The sequence below is a fragment of the Oryza brachyantha genome, chromosome 3 (assembly GCF_000231095.2).
Source record: "Oryza brachyantha chromosome 3, ObraRS2, whole genome shotgun sequence".
NCBI lineage: Eukaryota > Viridiplantae > Streptophyta > Magnoliopsida > Poales > Poaceae > Oryza > Oryza brachyantha.
In genome coordinates, this window is record NC_023165.2 from 21,342,055 (window position 1) to 21,360,553 (window position 18,499).

Consider the following 18,499-nt stretch of genomic DNA (forward strand, 5'->3'; position numbering starts at 1 on the left):
CAGCTAGCTGGTGTTTTTAGCGAAGGGGACATGCACGGTGAAAAGAACAAATGAAAGAATCAAACGGAAGATCACAACGAGTCGAATATTCACGTGATCATCAGTATATATGGACGAAATGTTTGCAGTGGATAGCCTTTATTCTTAGAAGGACGTTAAAAGGGGGAAAGGCAAAAGGAAACGAATGCAGCTGGGCTTCTTTTTTCCTTGTTAATTTTGACTCCGAAAAAAGGACAACGGAGAAAATTGATGATTTGCAGAGAATTCTAGGCTCTGATTTCAGTTCGCCTGGTAACTTTATTGGCGAAGAAAAACAGGTGAGATTCTGCTGAGTTAGGTCATCTCTAACAATAGAGATAACATACTATCTCTAAATATTTAAAAAAAATATTTTTTAATGCTCTAGCTGTTAGCAAATAGCTCATAATATAAATTACCTATAATTCATTCTCACTTGATATTAAAATATGTGTAAGAGACTATCTTTTGATTAAGAGATAATTTTTATCTCTCAATCTTCTATTAAAAAAATTGTATAGTATATCTTATAGATAGCTCAGAGCAAGTATAATAGCAGGCTGTAAGCCAGTTAAATGCTGAGGTGGAGGAGAGAGAAGGGGAGAGAAGAGAAGCAGGCTATAAGCTTATAGCCAGCTCTGGTATGAGAACCAATAAACTCTGTAAAAGTGACAAATGCCCTGTACTAATTGTAAACAGCTAAATATTATATGGATGAGTTAAGAGAATACTATAAAGATTTTTATAGGCAACAAATTGACTATATTATTAGCCTGATACCCATTGGACTACAGTCCATTTGACAGTGATGCTTGGCGTGGCACGCAATATATTCAGGATTCATGACAACGATGTGTATGCTAGGACATGTAGCATGCATGAAAAGTAGGTTTAATCAATCAGATCATGCAAAAAAGGGGGCAAAATGGGTGGTTTTGTTGTTTGGGCATCTTACACCACGTAATCTCTATTATTTGAGATTCTCACTGGAATGCAACAACAAGCAGCTAGGATCATTGTCGAGTTAGAAAGTGAAAATGAAACGAAACAGAACGGACCAATCACATTACTCACGTTCACTTTGGAGGAGCTTCAGAAGTTGCCCTGTTTGATGGTAACACAGAAAATGGTGCACTGATCCTGCGTTTTCTTTCGTGCATCTCATATAATGCTGTAGCTTTTGTATGTGTGCTGTAAAAGAGCAGTTATAGCATCGCCACGCCACTTTGTACAGCTATCACTGTATCATACATACCGTGTCACACTGTCACATGCTGTTTGGAAGGTTCTCCAGACACTAATCATCAGGCGTGCACTTGCTCTAGCCGCGCAGGGTTCGGGTTCACTCCATTCGTTTTAAAGAAAAAAACAAATGATCCCGGTCGTAAGAATTGGATTTCTTTGAAAATCATATGGTTTATATGAATAAAGTATAGTAAAAATTAAAGAAAATTTTCCTTTCCTAGAAGTTGCAGAGAGACAACATAGGAAAATCTATACCCACTTAAACCTCTTGAAAAAATTCATATAGATTGATGTTATCATACATTCATATTCCTTCATTTTTCATATTCTTATGGGTTGAAATTCCTCCAGACCGAATAAACCCATTTTGCAGTCAAAATGAGAGCGTGAGACAATAAATTTCATAAATGTCGAGTATATTTATGAAATTCACTCAATTTTATTTAATATTTGACAAAAAAAAAGGCAAGTTGAGGGAACTTGCCTCAAACTTTAGGTTTAAAAAAACAATTACATAGCAAAAGTGTCCACACACCACTATGGATGCAAACACATGTGCATATGTCCCCTAACACACGCTCAATGAGACGGAAACATGTTGAAATCACATTAACATATGTATAATATTAGTTTGTATAATGATTTGAATCCTGATAGATAGAGTCATGCAATGGGTCATAGTTTTGAATAAATTGTAACCATGTGTTCATACCCTGCCAAAACCAACTAGCAGGATCTGAACTGTGCCATTATATTCTTTCGAGAAATGCTCTACATGTCATATATGCATATGTCAGACGATGAAACTCCTCTAGCGGAAATCCGCGGGCCCCCTTTGTTGGTTCGGACAAGGGGCGTGGGTGAGACTGTGAGTGTAAGAAGAAGGAGGGGGTTAGGCCCCTCGGGTGTGACAAGACACAAAACGAAGTATACAGGTTCAGGCTGCTAAGAAACGTAATACCCAACTCCTGTGTATGGTTGCTTGAGGCGCAAGAAATTACACTCTAGCTGGGCTCAGTGGCAAATCGCACTGAGTGGCTGCTGGTTGTCTATTGGAGATAGGTCCTCCTCTTTTCCTAAGCAAGGACCTTCTTTTATACTATAAGGGGCTCCTACAGACGTCTAGACCAATCTTCTAACAAAAGGGAAAACAATCTTTAATGAACAATTAATGTCCGTCAAATCTAGGGGGCGCGGCGATAGCACATGCCTTTTCACGGAGTAGGCGATGTCCCGTTGCGACGTGGGCATAGAGGTCCACTTCACTTCATCGTTTGATGCCAGAGACTTCCGGTTTCGTCGTCTCCACGAAGCAACGGTGATGATGATGAGCCTCGAAGACGGAGCGTCGGCTCTCTCTGTAGGGAGAGGCAAAAAAGCCTCACATTAATGGTCGACGAGACGGGCTGACACAGATTACAACCCCCTGCCAGGGGCAGGTGCATGCAGACTCTGACATGCCTCCGATCTGCCATCACATCCGTCGGTCCCATTTGATGACTTAGCACGCCTCAGGCGCGTCGTATTCAATGCAGCGCCCTGCGTGTGGCAGAGCGCATTAAATGCGGCAGTAGGGCATCGCGTGCTGGGCGTTTCCTATGCCATGTGTCCTCCGCCACGTGGGGCGAGAGGACGCAGCCCGACCACTGACACGAGAAGGTGGTTGCCTCTTTGGTCTTGAGCCCGACCCCCTCGAGACGTGTCACGTGGCCCAAGGGCAGCTTCTTCCGTGTAGCAAAGATATTAAGTCAAGGTTTGCAACGTATTAGCTTTGACCTTACTTTTATTGAAAATAACATGGTAATGTGTTGGACAGCGTGCTCCCTTCATATGACATACCCTCGGGCCCATATCGCCGACAGTAGCCCCCGGCGTTGACTCTTGATCGGTGCCTCTTACAGGTGGGCCAGGGTTGATGCCATTGACGTTAGCTGATGATGTGTGGGCTCGGCTTGCCAAACATGCGGTTGTTGGGAGCACGCGGGTTGGCGCCTAATGTCGAACCATCTCCCGTAATGATGGGCTATCACATCACGATTTTCTCATCATCTGGGGTGGCGTACGACCGTTGCCCTATCACCATGGACGTGTTCACCGAGGAGAGCGGATCTCCCAGTAACCGCGCACGATTTTAGGCAACCAACTCGAATTTGAATGATTTTGTTTGTTTTTCGGTGGTTTTGGATGATTTTCTTTGTATGTGAATTTGAAATTATTTTAATTCTTAAACGTGAATATGGAGATCTTGATCTTGCAATGTGGATGGGTTCATAGCATCTGCTCGATCAAGGCGGCCTCTATCACTTTTTTTAATAGTTAGATATTAAGCTCTTAGGCGATCCTTAAAAAAGGAAAGAAAAAATTTTAAGTGGGTCCTATTTATCAGTGAGCGTGATGACACATCATTATCCATGTGGCATGGTATGTCAACACCACATACAATTTTGGAGGGTCTATGGCAATTAGGGACCAAAATAGCACACTTTGATAGCTTTTGAGATCCGCATTTTTGAGAGTTTTGGGACCGAGATGACACATCCTTGTAAGTTTAAGTACTTCTCATGCACTTTACTTTTATTAGAATAAGGATAATAAAATCAACAAAATCTAACATTAGACCGGATTTAAACATTTTCTAAAGTGAGGTCAACTAACATGAATGATAAAAGTACATGTTGGGGATGAGATCATGAAAACTAGAAGAAATGTAATGAACTGAGCAAAACTCTAGAGTAGGAGAAAAACTCATATAGACACATTATGAATTTCCTCATGATTAATAGAAGTAGATGTTTTAGGCCATGTTTGTTTCTACTCAGGATTATTGTAAAGTAGATTATTAAAAATAATTTAAAATAAAATAATAGATTATTATGACCAATTATTAGTGTAATATGATAATATTTGCCAAGTTTTTTTTCTAGATTATTAGGTAGTTAAAGACACACCACTCTTAGCTACTTTAAAGTAATTATCTACATTGACATCCATCGCTTACTTTAACATATACTCCTCTTGTTTCAAAATATAATTAGCAACTATAACTAACACAAAAGACAATAAAAATATAACCACCTCTTGTTTATAGTAACTTAGTGCATGCACATATGTATATAAAATGGTCGAGCATTTTGACAATGAAGAATTTAAAAGAAACCAAATTCAGAAAAGTGATATGTGTTACTTTTTTTTCCATGCTTTCGAGCACGTCTTATATAATAGAGAAAAATAGAAATAACTTATATTTTGCACGAAGAAACTAATAATATATGTTAATAATCTAGATTATAATAAAACTAAATGAAAATAATAAGGAACTTGGTCAGTTAGATAGAGGAATGGTTTTTAACCCGGCGTGGGCAGACATGGCCCATTGCTATCTAGGAGACATACAGTACAATAACGGGGCCCGAGAGAATATAGTCTGTTCTTCTCGTTAGCACACAGCATCAATCTTGATCCACAACAATAAACCTAGCAAGATTGCGAGACGTCAACAGGATCCTTTCGTATGCTTGTAGTTTACTGTCACCTGAAAGCATGTGACGACCCTGTTTACAGAATTGACCCCATTTCGAGAGTCATGATCAAACCTTAATTTTCGCTTCACCTTCCTCGAGTCACATCAAATCGAAATACATTGCGATAAACCACCAAAAGAAATGAAGCGAGCACTAAAAGGACTGAGATCCGGTGCAGTCATCATACTAACTGTATGTTAAGAACTGTACCGGATCTTAACCGTTCTTTTTTTCAACGAAAGACCATGATGTGATGCTACAGTATCCACGCTACAGTGCCTTCTACGGTGCTTTTTCCATGAACGGTGCCGTAAAATTTTTTGAGCCGTTGGATTGGGAGCAAACAACTATATTATGACTCTGCATAAGTTGCAGTCACAGTATCCACTAGACCTAATTATAAACTTTGATTAAGTACTATGGAATTATGATCGATCAATCAGAAAACAGTGATCAGTTAAGTGACTACGTGGAGGATAGCAAGGGCACTCTCAGGCACTGCAACGCCATGAGACCGGCACGAGATAGCCAGGCGGGTGGGTACGGTTGCCGGTTGGTTCAGGCAACGAGACCAATTCATTCCCTCTCTCTGGTCACGTCACACGCCCCGCCGCACATGAATCTCGAGAAAGTTGCAGGCGTAGCGCAGTTCTCGTGACAGATTAATCTCGTCATGTGGAAAAACAATCACTTCCCTTCTCATCGAAACAGTTGCTAAACTCGTCTGCCTTTTATCCTCGAGTCTCAAATTTAGCCATTCTAAAATTGACCAGCCCTGTTGTTTGGACTAAAAGAAATTACTTATTAATAATTCAAAAATAATATATACGTAAAATTTTATACTTAATTGGGAAAAATAAATTGGAGAAAAAATACACTTTTGCTATTGATCAAACGTTTGATTTTTTGTTTTTCTCTTAAACACGTGCGTAATATGGAGGGAGAGCGTGTATTAGTTTTTTGACTTACTTGCACGCCTTTAAATTATCATTTAACGATAATGACTGGATTTAATTGATAAAATTAAAATTTTTAAACATTTGACCACTGGACCGACCAGAAAAAATGTTGTCTTAGAACAAGTTCAATAGTAGTACTGGCTCCAATTTATCTATAGTCAATCTAATAATCAATTCATATAATGTTATCTATAAAACATTAATATATGGTCTCACATATCATACACGCGGCGTTTTGAAGCCCACGATACAACTAGCCATAAAATAGTAACCCACTATTTTCTCTTTTTTCGTATCTCTTTAAAATATATTTATAGCTTGTTTATAGCATGCTATTATACCTGCTCTTACGGCCGGAAGAGAAAAACGAAAACGGGGAGGTTTTCTTGTTCGCTGGAAACGCAAACACGCGCCACCTGTGTCGTCGTCGGTCGTCCACTACTATTCTGGCGAGTCGGTCCGTCTCCCACGGCAGGCACGCGCACAAAGTGTGAGGCGAGCTAACCTACCAATCCGCCACCAACCCAGACCACGGAGACCGGAAGGGGGGAGCCCAACCGCGGCGAGGGTGCGTGCGTGCCTCGGGGCCGCCGCGCCGGGGTCCTCCTCCTATGCCCGCCGCCGCCCGGCGATGCCCAGCCCACTGAAGGAGCGCTCCACCGGCCGACTCGGCCGCCTCCTCGCCGCGCTCCGCCCCGAGCGAGCTGGCCCGCTCCCCGTCCAGACCGGCTTCCCCACCTCCCTCGCTGACCTCGTCGTCAAGAACCATGGACGCCTCAAGAAGCCCTCCGCCTCGGCGGCCGCGGCCTCCAGGCGCAAGAAGCGCGGCGGCGGGGCCGAGGCTTCCCCCGCGCCTTCCCCTTCGCCCTCGCCCTCCACGCAGCCTTCCTCTTCGCCGCCACCTCCGCCGCCTGCGGCCTGCGCCTCCGTCTCGGTCTCGCCGTCAGCCCAGCCGAGACCGGACCTCCCGCCGGTGGAGGCTGTCCTCCGCCATCAACCCAAAGGCCGCGTCTTTGGCCTCGGTTTGGGGTTCGTCTCGCTCGTCGGCGTGGTGTCGCTCGCCCTCCTGGTGATCTGGAGCAAGAAGGTGGTTGCGGCCGTCACCGTCGCCTCATTCTCGCTATTCTTGCTCGAGTCCGTCAGGTCCTCCGCGCTTTGCCGGCGGCGGCCGCCCTCGCCGCTTACCAAGAAGCTGGATTTGGACGGACGCGGATACGTCTCGCCGATCCGGGAGGTGGAGCAGCTGCCAGAGCCGCCGAGGCCAAGCTTCTCCGGTTCCAGCAGGCGGAGCGAGTTCTCCATCCTTGCCATTGAGGAAAGAAGCGAGGCAGGGGATGATTCAATCGGCGCCATTGAAGAGAGAATCGAGGTAGGCGACGATCCAAGCAACCCGAAGGCGAAGACCAAGAAACGGTCTTGGAGGAAACTAATCCCCCGCAAGTTACAGAAAGGCAGGAAGGGCAAGGAGGCGGATTCGCCGCCGGGTTCCTTCCGCACCGAAGGCAACAGAACGGATCCCACGGCCAGCGGCAATGCCCAGGCCACGGATAACTCGGAGCCTCGCCATGGAATGCGCACCCAAGCGGACGCGGTTGCCCAATCGGTGGATTCTTCGGGCTCCTTCCGTAGGAACGGCGACGGAATGGACGCCGAGGTGGACAGCAACGCCAGGCGGATAGCGATCGACGCTCCGGCCGATGATCTCGCCGGAGGGGACGGCAGCCTGGGAGGGATCCGGTTCCCCGTCGTAGTGGCTGTCGCCGTCACTCTTGTAGGCCTGGTCGCCGGCAAGCTCGCGGCCGTCGCGTTCACCGTGCTCTGCGCCGTGTTCTTTAACTCGGTCCAGAGACCGCCAGGCTATGACGGCAACGGTGGTGATCGGAGGAGCTTTCCATGGTGGTTTAGGAACCAAAGAAATCATCTTGTTGTAAAATAGGGGCAGAAAAGAGGGGGAGAGCGAGTGACAAAAGGTGCAGATATATATATGTTTGTTCTTTCTTTTTCATGCTTGCATTCCTTCCTGAACTGGAAAACGAAGTGCAATGTTTAACTTAACAACATTAGAATCTCGCCCCCCTCTCTGTGTGCAGTTCATCCTAAATTGAATTACAGCTTTCTTGGCTTCTTGCACCGTGTTCTTGGTGATGGCACGTTTTTTTTCCCTTGGTGATGTGATGCAGGAATATTCAGAAAGAAACTCTTCTCCGTCGATCACACATCGCGCACAAACAATTCGCTGCCATCACGTTCCCCGACCACTGCTGTCGCGACGAGGTTGACACTGGGGGATAGTAGTAGTAATAGCACACCATTTCCCGAGACGAACAGAAGCTGCACTGCACGGTTCCATGGCCGGCCGCCGGCCTATGGGTCTCACTCTCACCGCATCATCAGTCGTAGCGACAGGCTAGTGAGACAAGCACAAGATGCAGCGGCTCGTCCATGGGATTCTTCTTCCGACGGGTGTGCGGTGGACGGACAGGACAGAGGAGCACAAGGCTGCACGCTGCGGCCGGGCAGGGGAGAGCAAAAGCCTGGGAGAGCCATCATTCCAAAGCCGGCGGCAGGCAGAGCAGCCGCCGCACCGATTCCCGAGCTCGCGTTGGCGCTGTTGCACTAAAATTTTTCGCTCGAGCCGGCGAGGTCCTTGGGCTGGCATTCAAGTCCGCGAATGGACTTTCCCAGCCGTACTCTAATTAAAAACTTTTTTTAAAACATCAGAACAAATTTTAGATTTTGTCTGAAAACCAGGAGACGAATCTTTTGAGTCTAATTAATCCACCATTAGCACATGTTGGTACTGTAGTACTTATGGCTAATCACGTTTCTCCATAACTATATAATTAATTTTAATGTTTATATATATTTAACGTTTCATTTAGGTGTCCAAAGATTCGATGTGATACATTTTTAGAAAAAATTTTAGAAACTAAGTAGGGCCTGACTCTTCTCGTCACGAATGGATCGCGATCGGTCTGCGTTTGCCAACGCGACGAAATTGTGCGTGTGGATTGCAGTAGTGCACAGGCTCGGAGAGACGTAGACATTCGGGAAGATCGACAAGGGAACGCACCCAGTTTTAATTTTGTGGCCGCGAGCATCATCGAGTCGCAAGCGACGACAGGGGGACTTTCCCGCGCAGATTAACATCAAAAATTTAATTTTTCAAAGTATGTTCGGTCATCCTGGTTTATTTTTATCCTTTAAAATACATATATAATAATTTTATTTATAAATTATTATTTTTACTTATAAATATGTCGTTTGATTTTTGTACGACCACCCTCTTAATCAGCTTGTATTCCTTCGGAAAAGGGAATCAAAATCAGCTACTAGCTCCATTTGACTGATCCTGGAGGGAACCTAGTTTAGTTAGCCAAGCTCTTTCTTTTGAATGATTCTCTCATGACAGAGACGAATGACGATATGTCAGCGGTTTATTTATAACTTCTCTTGCCAAACGAGCATACGGTTTGACGCCTTCTTCTCGGTGTTTCTTGGGTTGGGCCTACGCGTTTGTTCGCCATGGACTTAAGCCGGTGATTGGGTACTTGGGGTTGAAAATATGCTCCTAAAAAACTGACGAGTTGGAGATCCCTGCAGATTTGGTTGGCCTTGTTCGGAATTTTCTATCAATTGTTCAGCTTCTTATGGTCAAAGCCTACCCTTTATTTTTTCCACCACGAACCTGACGATTGAGGCCACATTACAGTGTAACGTTTCAAATTATAAGATGTAGTAGTGTTTTTTTGTTAGAATAAGATTTTAATTAATAATTAATCCATCCGTATTTCAATAGATGACATCATTGATTTTGAATCATATGTCTAAACATCCGTGTTATTTAATTTTTTTTAAATATGCAAATCCAATCATAAAAAATTAAATAATAATTACATAAGTTTACATAAGATGAATGGTCAAATATGAAAAAAAAATAGTGTTACCTATTAAAATCTATGTGAGTACTGTATTAGAATATAAGTTTTATGACACAAAATTAATACACTAATTCATGTTCAAATGTACCTATGAATTTTGTGCCACATGAAAACTGCATTAGTAAAGTAATTGTTGGTTGAAATTTTATCCTAACAAAATAAAACAAGTGGGTATATTTTATTTTTAAATGGAGGGAGTACATGCAAGGAAATTCTTGTTTGAAAAAGCAGTATAGAAAGGTATATTGACTGCGGTATAAATTTTGTGTGCGTGTAATATAGCAGGGGCCATGCCGGCGGGGGCCTTCTAAGGCCAGTCCCAGTACATGTTTTATGGAGGTGTCATATATCTTAAATAGGTGTCACATCAGCAAAATTATTGATTCGACAGGGTTATTAAATGATGGAGTTTCATGAGATGAGAGAGAAGTTTTATCCACATGAAACTCATCTGGCTCGGTTACCTAGTTTACAGTCTTGGTAATTACGCCATAAAACTATGCATTGAGACTATGCCCATGCTAACACCCATGATAACGATACTGCTCAATTTAATAATACGAATAAGATATTATAAAAATTTTAAATGCAATCATATATAAGCCAAGCATTCAGACTTGTTTGTCTATCAAGCATTTATTAATCTGATGATTTAAGCAAACTCTAACAAAAAATAGCATCAAACCAACAGTTAACCATGACAATTGCAACTTTACATAATTAATTATAGGTTGGACCATATTATAATAAACTATAATTTTTCAATTTTGAATGGTAATTACAGAACTTGCAAGACCAAGTTTACATGCTAATTTCATAAACATTATAACAACAAATTGATACACTAATTTGATAATCCTGCAATATCAAGTTCACATATTGCAAGCATAATTATAATTAAATAATTTATTATATTATCTAATATTAACGTAAAATTCAAACTTTATAAAGCTAAACTTAATGAAAATCACTCTATACAAATATGAGTTGCATCGCATATAATAAATGAAATTTTGTTGGCGTTTGTATATATCGTTGAAACAAAATAATTGTGGAACTCTCAAATAACAACTAGTTAAAAGTCTAAATTATTATGAGTTTACAAACAAATTTCATCGTGTCCTCTATATTACACAAATAATATTTAAATCTTATATTAATTGATCATATTATACATAGCAAATATTTATCGTATTAGTTCTTTGTAGTTTTAAAAAATATATGATAGTTTTTAACAAAGTAAAATTATTAATGATGTTTTTTATTAGTTGTGTTTTTCGTTATTATCAGAAGGTGCACATATTTTTCAATGATTTATAAAGAAAGTTTTGCCCTTCACTTGTTTCATGCATGGTCAACATTTTTTATATATTTTTTGTGAGGACGAAAGTTTATACTAGACTATTATGTATTGATGGTTGTATATCTCTTCTTATCTAAATGTTATTTTAATAATGTGACATTATATTAATCCTTTAAATTTAGTGTGTTGCAGGAAATTAATTGCCATTATCTACACGTTAGCTTATAAATTGCTGATAGAATATGATTTTTAGAACTTAAAGTAGATTTTGAAAACAGATATTTTACTAATAAGATGCATTTCAGTTTTTTTTTTACTTTAAGAATATATGTTTCACCCATACACTAACGGTTTGTTGGTATAGAACTAAATAACTAATTAACGTTAGGCAAACATAAAGGATAAATATTGAGAAAGAAGAGTATAAGGGTGGAGATAACTCCGTGAGGGCAAATCGATATAGAGGAATTGAAGGGCTCTCCATACATTTATATTATTGATTTTTCAAAGGTATATAATTCTTTATCTGGCCTTCACTCGGCAAGTCCAACTTGCCACCTAACAACCATTACATATGAGTTTAATGAAATTTACGCCCTCAGAACAAACTGACTCGTTTAAACAACTTTCAGGATTTGCACCAACCATTTCCATATGAATTTAATGAAATTTACAGCTGTCTAGTAACTACAAAAGAAATGTCAACAGTCCGTTTCATCCTCTAATGGTGAGAAAATTATAGAGATGAAATTAATCTAAACAAATATTACCCTAAAAAAATACAAGTGGCCGGCCTTAATCGAATGAGTTTTAATTCCTTGACATTGACAGATTAGATGATTCATAAGGGCAAGTACAACGCCCAGACGGCATCATCGATTTAGTAATCTAGATGAGAAAAGTGTCATATGTGGCATCGATTAAATGAAGAAAGAGAGTACCCGTCGACAGTTTCGTTAACGCCAATCGCTCGTGCTCCCAAGCAAATCGACGATTCCATCGCCCGTTGTAGCAAGCACCGCGAGTCGACGGTGGCGGCGTAGGATCGGATGCGCGGGCGTTCGCCGAAGCAAAATCTTCCTCTCGCCATGCCAAAACCCATCCCCAGACGCGCGACAACTCGTCCTCCACCCAGCAAAATCACTCCGGCTAGCGATTCCCCACCACCATCGCCGAAGATGGAAGCGGCAGTGCCGGCGAGAGTGCGCCGAAGAAGAGTGGCCTCGCGAAGAAGGGCGCGGGGGCAAGGGATGGTCGCTGTGGATCGACTGTTCACAACGGCGGAGGGCGGTGGCAATGGGCCAGCTGCTTGCGGCGCCGGAGGGGCAGCAGCTCTCGGCGGAAGTGTTGTGGTGCGTGGATGGAGGAGCTTCGGCCGAAGAATTTGCTTTGCCATCTAAAGGATAGATCAACGCACGATTAGTGACTGAGTATGGTCCGTAGATAACTCCATGTTGTTACAATTTAACTTTTGCTTTGGTCAATTAGTTCGTTGTCCAAATTACTAGCAAATTCTTTCCACACGTATGCTTGTTTCTTCGTGTTGTATTGAGGTCATTTTTCCTGTTGATGTATCTTATTTATTTATGCTTGATAATCATTTATACTAGTGAAGCAACAAAATGTCATACAAAGATCAATGCATGCTTGATCATGGACCTATGTATATATTAAAAGTGTGTTTGGTTGCTCGCATCGCTGTAGCCTGGCTCATCTCTTCCATCCAGACTAAATGTGGCATGGCTATAGGGATACATATACGCTTGTTTGGTTGTTTGCATCAGATTAGCCTGGCTAGCGAGAGATTGTGTTTCGTTGGAGAGATTTTGTTTTATTGACCACATATACTGCTTTGTATGCACCCTAAAATTGATAATAAAATTCCTACTTATGTACTGCTTCGTATAACTGTCAACAATGTGCAAATAAAATCATTGTAAAAGAAAAAAGTGGAAGATGAAAAGTAAAAGGAAATAAAAGGGAGGAGAGCCGTAGCAGCATGCATTGACGGCGGGGGCATGCAATGACGGCGTTGAGCGGCGCGGCCAACGACGGGGGCAGGCGGTGAGGAGAGCAGCGGCTAGCGGCGCCGGCGGATCTGGCATGCGTGCTGGCTCCACGACGGGGTGGGCGGTGGGGAGAGCCGGCGACGGTGGATTTGATGACCAGCTCGCGTCGAACGACGCGGCGACGGCGGCAAGCGACGGGGCGGTGAGGAGAGCGGGCGACGGGGGATCTAGCGGCGACGCGACCGTGGTGGCCGCCGACGGTGTCAAGCGTCGCACCGGCGGCGGCCGGTGGCCAGGGCGGTGAGGAGAGTTGGGCGCTGACGGATCTAGCGGCCGGGGCGGTGACGGCGGCAAGCGACGGGTGGTGAGGAGAGCGGGCGACGCGACCGTGGCGGCCGCCGACGGCGTCGAGCGTCGCAGCTACGGCGACCAGTGGCCGGGGCAGTGAGGAGAGCCGACGGCGGTGGAGAGGAAGAGGCAGTGGCCTGGCTGCATCCAGGCGCTCGCGACTGCATCCGCTGAGCCTGGCCCGCGAGCGAAGCTCGTTCCCTGCGTTTCTCGCGGGCCTGGCTGTGGGACTTCTTTTGCACGAGCTAAGCTTGGTTAGAAAATACATACAGGCTACCAAACAACGCTTCGTTGCACTCACTCATTCGGCCCACCCTCCATGCAGGGGGCTACCAAATACACCCTAAACAACCTTACAGATAACTAAAAAGACAACATTATTTGAACTGATGTGCAACTTGTCTGTTTCGCTGTTTTCGCTGTCTGTACTGTCTGTATTGTTGTTTCAGAGGCCATTTGCCGATCCTGTCTTCACACTCCTTGTTTATGCTCGGCTTCAACCTCGCCGCCGACAGCTTCCCGGGCATAATCAATCCCCTATACCGCTGGGCGCTGGAGGACCTCATTTAATCTAGTTTAGCAAGATGTGGGTTTAAGATTTCTGGTTTTGGCTGTTCAAACACGTCTTTTTAAACTCAGATGACGAAGACGAGAGACCCAAGGTGAACTTTTTCCATGTTTTGCACCCAAAAAAGAACAAAAAACATATATTTGGGCCAAGTTGGCACCGTACGCAGTTTTATTCGGGCAGGGCATGTTCTAGCTTGTCCCGCCCATTGACATACCGAAACAGAGCAACACGAACAGCGGTTCCTCCTGTAGACTGCAGTTGCGCATGTCAGCGGCGCGAGTACGCGAGGCGAAACGATCACTGCACCTGCGCACATCCCAAGCGTCCAAGGACTCTCTCAACCATGTTAACATCCTCTGCCAATAATAACAAGCGGCTTTTGTTAATTTACTATTGATTTTTTCTAAATTATAAATATGTAATTAGAATGACTGCTTCAGTGACATTTATATAATTTTTAGTGGTAGTTTTACAATAACGTTTTAAACTGATGATAAATTTATAATTATCCCTAATAACAAAAGTGAGACATATAGATCCGCACAAAGGACGAGATTCACGTATAAGTACGATATGGTTGTCTGCAAGGGCTGTACCAGGCATGGAGCAGCTTGGGCTTGAACCCCACGCCTAGCCAAAAAATTATATTAAACTTACTATATTTTAGTTAAAATTTATATAAAATACTTATATTTCATAGTTGAGCTCTACGTTTACTAAATTTCTAGTTCCGCACCTGTTTGTCTGCGATCATGCGAGGCGAGACTGGGATGACCAGGACCAGGGGGCCGGCCAGCCAAAGGCATTAAGAAATTAGAATTCCAAGATCGATCGAGCCGGACCGGATGGTTGCGGTGCGTGCCCATGTGTGCCTTGAATGAAGTCTCTCATCCACGGCTGGTTCTTCCATCCGTTCAAGATTGGCTGCCCCTGCAGGCTGCAGCTTGGTCTGCTACTGGCCATCCACGCGCGTTGAACATTTTTGCGCAGGCAGAGTGGAGGAGGTCGCGTGCACGGGTCGCTCCTGCGTAACGTGTATATGTGCTTATCTCGTTTCTGTTTGGGGGCGGTCTCGCTCTGCTGTTTCATCGGTACGTGGCAAATTATTATCTCAGTTTAAGAATCCGGTCTCTGTATTTTTTTTTTCCTTTTTGGCGCTGGCAATTAAGGTCTTTTCTTCGTGGCATAATAAAATGCAAATAAGGAATTGCGTGTTCTTCTGTGTGCTTTGGCAGTAGTTTGCTAGAGGATATATGCTTGCCCGGTCCACTACTCTAGATGATGGTGGAAACTTGACCGCTTGACACAAAATCTTAATGATGTTGTCTATATATCTGCTTGGAGTTAATGCCATTCCAATTTGGCATGTGGTATCTACTTACTAAATGCTTGCAGGGTTATTGTTTAGTTTTTTTATAAAAAAGCCAAACAACATATTTACAAGCTAAAAATAATTTGTGAATCAAAATTTTGCATGTGTGTTTTCAGTAATTTAAAAACAAAGATTAAAAAATAAACTGTGATAGCAAACCCCAAATCAACTCTAAATTTAAAATTAAAATTTTAAAATTTTAGCTTATAAGTATAAACAGAAACGAAAAAATAAAAACCTTTCATTTTCTGTGCACGCTATGATCATAGTCGATTGAGTGTTACTGCACGCATTGGGTGTGCGCAGTCAATTAATGAGTCAAGGCTGATAACTCTAGCCCTGGATATGGATTTAGGGTAAAACCCCAGGGCTTGTTAAGGTCTATTAACATAGGATGGTATTGTTAGAAGTCCTTTAAGTGGAAGCTGGTGACTTAAAATCAAGTATCCCCTCTGTTGAAAATAACTTCACTTTAGAGTTTATAAATGTGGAGCACAGATATTCTGGAGTTTGTAAAGCGGGGGGAGAAATGCATTGAGTTTATTTGCTAAAGTGGAGGGTTTTTAATCCTTTTGATTTTATATTGGTATGTGTGATATGCAAAAATAAAATATTTTTTGGAATGATGATAGTAATATATTCCAACCAACTAATCAGTAGAGTGACCGTGGTATTTATAGAGGTGTTCTCGACCAAATGTATAAAGTTCAAGAGCACCAATGCAGCGCACATCAAATAAAAACCATACTGCGTGGCGATAGAGAGTCAGCTAATAAGCATATTTGTACGTGCCCAAATATCAACCAACTAAACTCGTAACCGTGTTTATACTATGAAATCCGTTCATGTATATGATCATATATATCAACGCATACAACAGGATGTTTCTATTTATTCAACGATATCACAAATCTGTTCTTGTTCGCGCCTGCAACTTATTCTATGGTATATATATCACAAATCACGGTTCACATGCATAATCATCCCAAGATCATAGATCGATCAGTCTCTCGATCGCTGCCGATCGATCATGGGCAGAAGATGACATGGTAGTTGGTGCCGCCGGGGCAAGTGTAGGTGCTGCTGGGATCGTCCTTGGGGTAGCTGTAGGCGTCCGGGCAGAGGCGCTTGAAGAACTCGGAGTAGCTGGTCGGGCCGCAGCTGTTCGCCGCCGAACCGGTGCAGCAGTACTTGTCCTCCCTGAACACCGTGCACGCGCTGTTGCACCCTCCGGCCGCCCTCAGCTCGCCGGGGCACTGCGGCGTGATGGCCGCGGCGCACCGCGGCCCGCCCTTGGGGCACCCGGCGGCGCCGCTGCCCCCGGCGGGGAGGAACGCCATGGGCACGTTGAAGCCGTCGACGAGGGAGATGTCGAAGAAGTCGAGGTTGCTCCACTGGTTGAGCGCGAACTCGGCCAGCGTGTTGGGCGCCGCGCCGTACGCCGTGCACGCCAGCTTCCCGCCGCAGTCGCCCGTCTGGCACTGCCCGTTGCCGTTGCCGTCGAAGCCGCAGCCCGTGCGCGGCCACACGCGCCCGCCCGTGGTGCCCGCCGGCACGTCGATGGTCCACGTCTGCCCCGGGTCGAGCTTCGCGCCGCCGCCCGACGGCACGGCCGCCGGCCACACGGTGTACTGGCATCTGTTGGTGATGGTGAAGGTCGCGGCGTCGGCGACCGCGACGAGGAGGAAGAGAGGGAGGAGGATGGATGGCGCCATCGTCGTGGTCCTTTTTGGTTAGAAGAAGAGGAGAGCTAGGGCTTTGTTGCCTGTAGCTAGCAAGTGTTGAGTGGGTATTTGTAGGGCTGGGTTGGGGTGCAATTCCATCTCTTGATTTGGCATTGGGAAAGACGTGCACTACTTCATTGGATAGATAAAAGATTGAACATGAAGCTGTCTCACAATAATCCATCGCAAACTGGGACTGGGAGATCAAGCACATGCACCTGTCTCGCAGTAATCCATCGCAAGTTAAAAAAACAGGAGAGTGGATTTAAACTCTTGGGGGGACGTCGAGTTATCTATTGCATACATGTTATCCAAATAGTCATTAAAAGTTTGAAAAAAATTATGAATATAGATTAATATAATATATATATCACTCCACAAACATACAAATTCAAATATGACTTCTATTAAAAATAACAAATTAAACTCTGAATAGTATATGTATACTCAGCCATATTTGCTATTTTTGTTACGGACTGTAGAACTTATATTTGAACTTACATGTTTATGTTGTATATTTAGTATTAATCTATCTTTAAATTTGATGACTATTTGGATCGATGACGTGTAATAGATAAGAATATCCTCTTAAGAGTTTAGAGTACTCGTCCAAAAAACGAATATCTCCCAAACATCATTCCCTCCAAACAGGAATCTTTAATGAAAAAAACACTACGCCTCCATATTAATATGTTAGGCCAATTTTAATGAGAGTTTCATGGACAATAAATAGAGTGTCATGTAGATATTTTTAGTGATGTGACGAAATATTAATGAAGACAGATGAAATGAGTTTCATGGAGATGAAATCTTTTATGCATTGTTACCTAGACACCTTATGTCTTGCATGTAACCTGGAAACAACAATAGATGAAACTATGCATTGAGCTATGAGTGTTTTATTCTAATTTAAACTTTTTAGATAACATGTCATTCTAGGTAATTATGTCTATAAACTTACATTGAGGATGGCCTTACCGGCTCCGCTTCCTATGCATTGCTTCGTCTCCATGCTCACCCCCTCTTACACACTGCCCCTCCGCGGAGCTTCGCTGCGGGCACGGGCTTTCCCCCGCATTGCTCCACCTACAGCCTACTATGTCTCCAATATTGTCATAGCGCTCGTTCCCCATCGTGTGCGACAATCGGACGCACCCCTCTACCCCGTTCCTCTCTGACGGATCGCACCCGATCTCCTCTTGCGCAAAATCAGAAGGATGGGTGGCTCGTACTTGGTGACGACCCAAGTAGGACACCCTACTCCGAAAATAATTTCGACCAAAGGGCTAATCTTTCACGGCAAACTCTGCTCATGTCGCCGGTCAGTGCAGGTGGCACATGGAGGGTCGTTGGTACCCTCACGTCTCCGTCAAGCGCACCACTACTACAAGCACTCATGCGGCTCTAATGGTTTCACCTTCTACCGGTCAATACAAATTCCGCGTAATGATCTCTCTGGATCTCTGATCACGTATGTGGTAAGGCTAA

At 43.7% G+C, this 18,499-nt stretch overlaps 2 protein-coding genes across 2 annotated transcripts; one reads left to right on the top strand and one right to left on the bottom strand.

The window, feature by feature from the left end:
- Positions 1–6,232: 6,232 nt before the first annotated feature.
- LOC102709355 lies at positions 6,233–7,868 on the top strand. Its single transcript, XM_040522260.1, has one exon. It carries the CDS (start codon positions 6,375–6,377, stop codon positions 7,677–7,679), a length of 1,305 nt encoding a protein of 434 aa, XP_040378194.1. The 5' UTR covers positions 6,233–6,374; the 3' UTR covers positions 7,680–7,868.
- Positions 7,869–16,057: 8,189 nt separating this feature from the next.
- Positions 16,058–17,045, bottom strand: LOC121053908 (alpha-amylase/trypsin inhibitor-like). Its single transcript, XM_040522424.1, has one exon. The coding sequence runs from the start codon at positions 17,000–17,002 to the stop codon at positions 16,316–16,318; it is 687 nt and encodes a 228-aa protein (XP_040378358.1). The 5' UTR covers positions 17,003–17,045; the 3' UTR covers positions 16,058–16,315.
- Between the last annotated feature and the right edge of the window lie 1,454 nt (positions 17,046–18,499).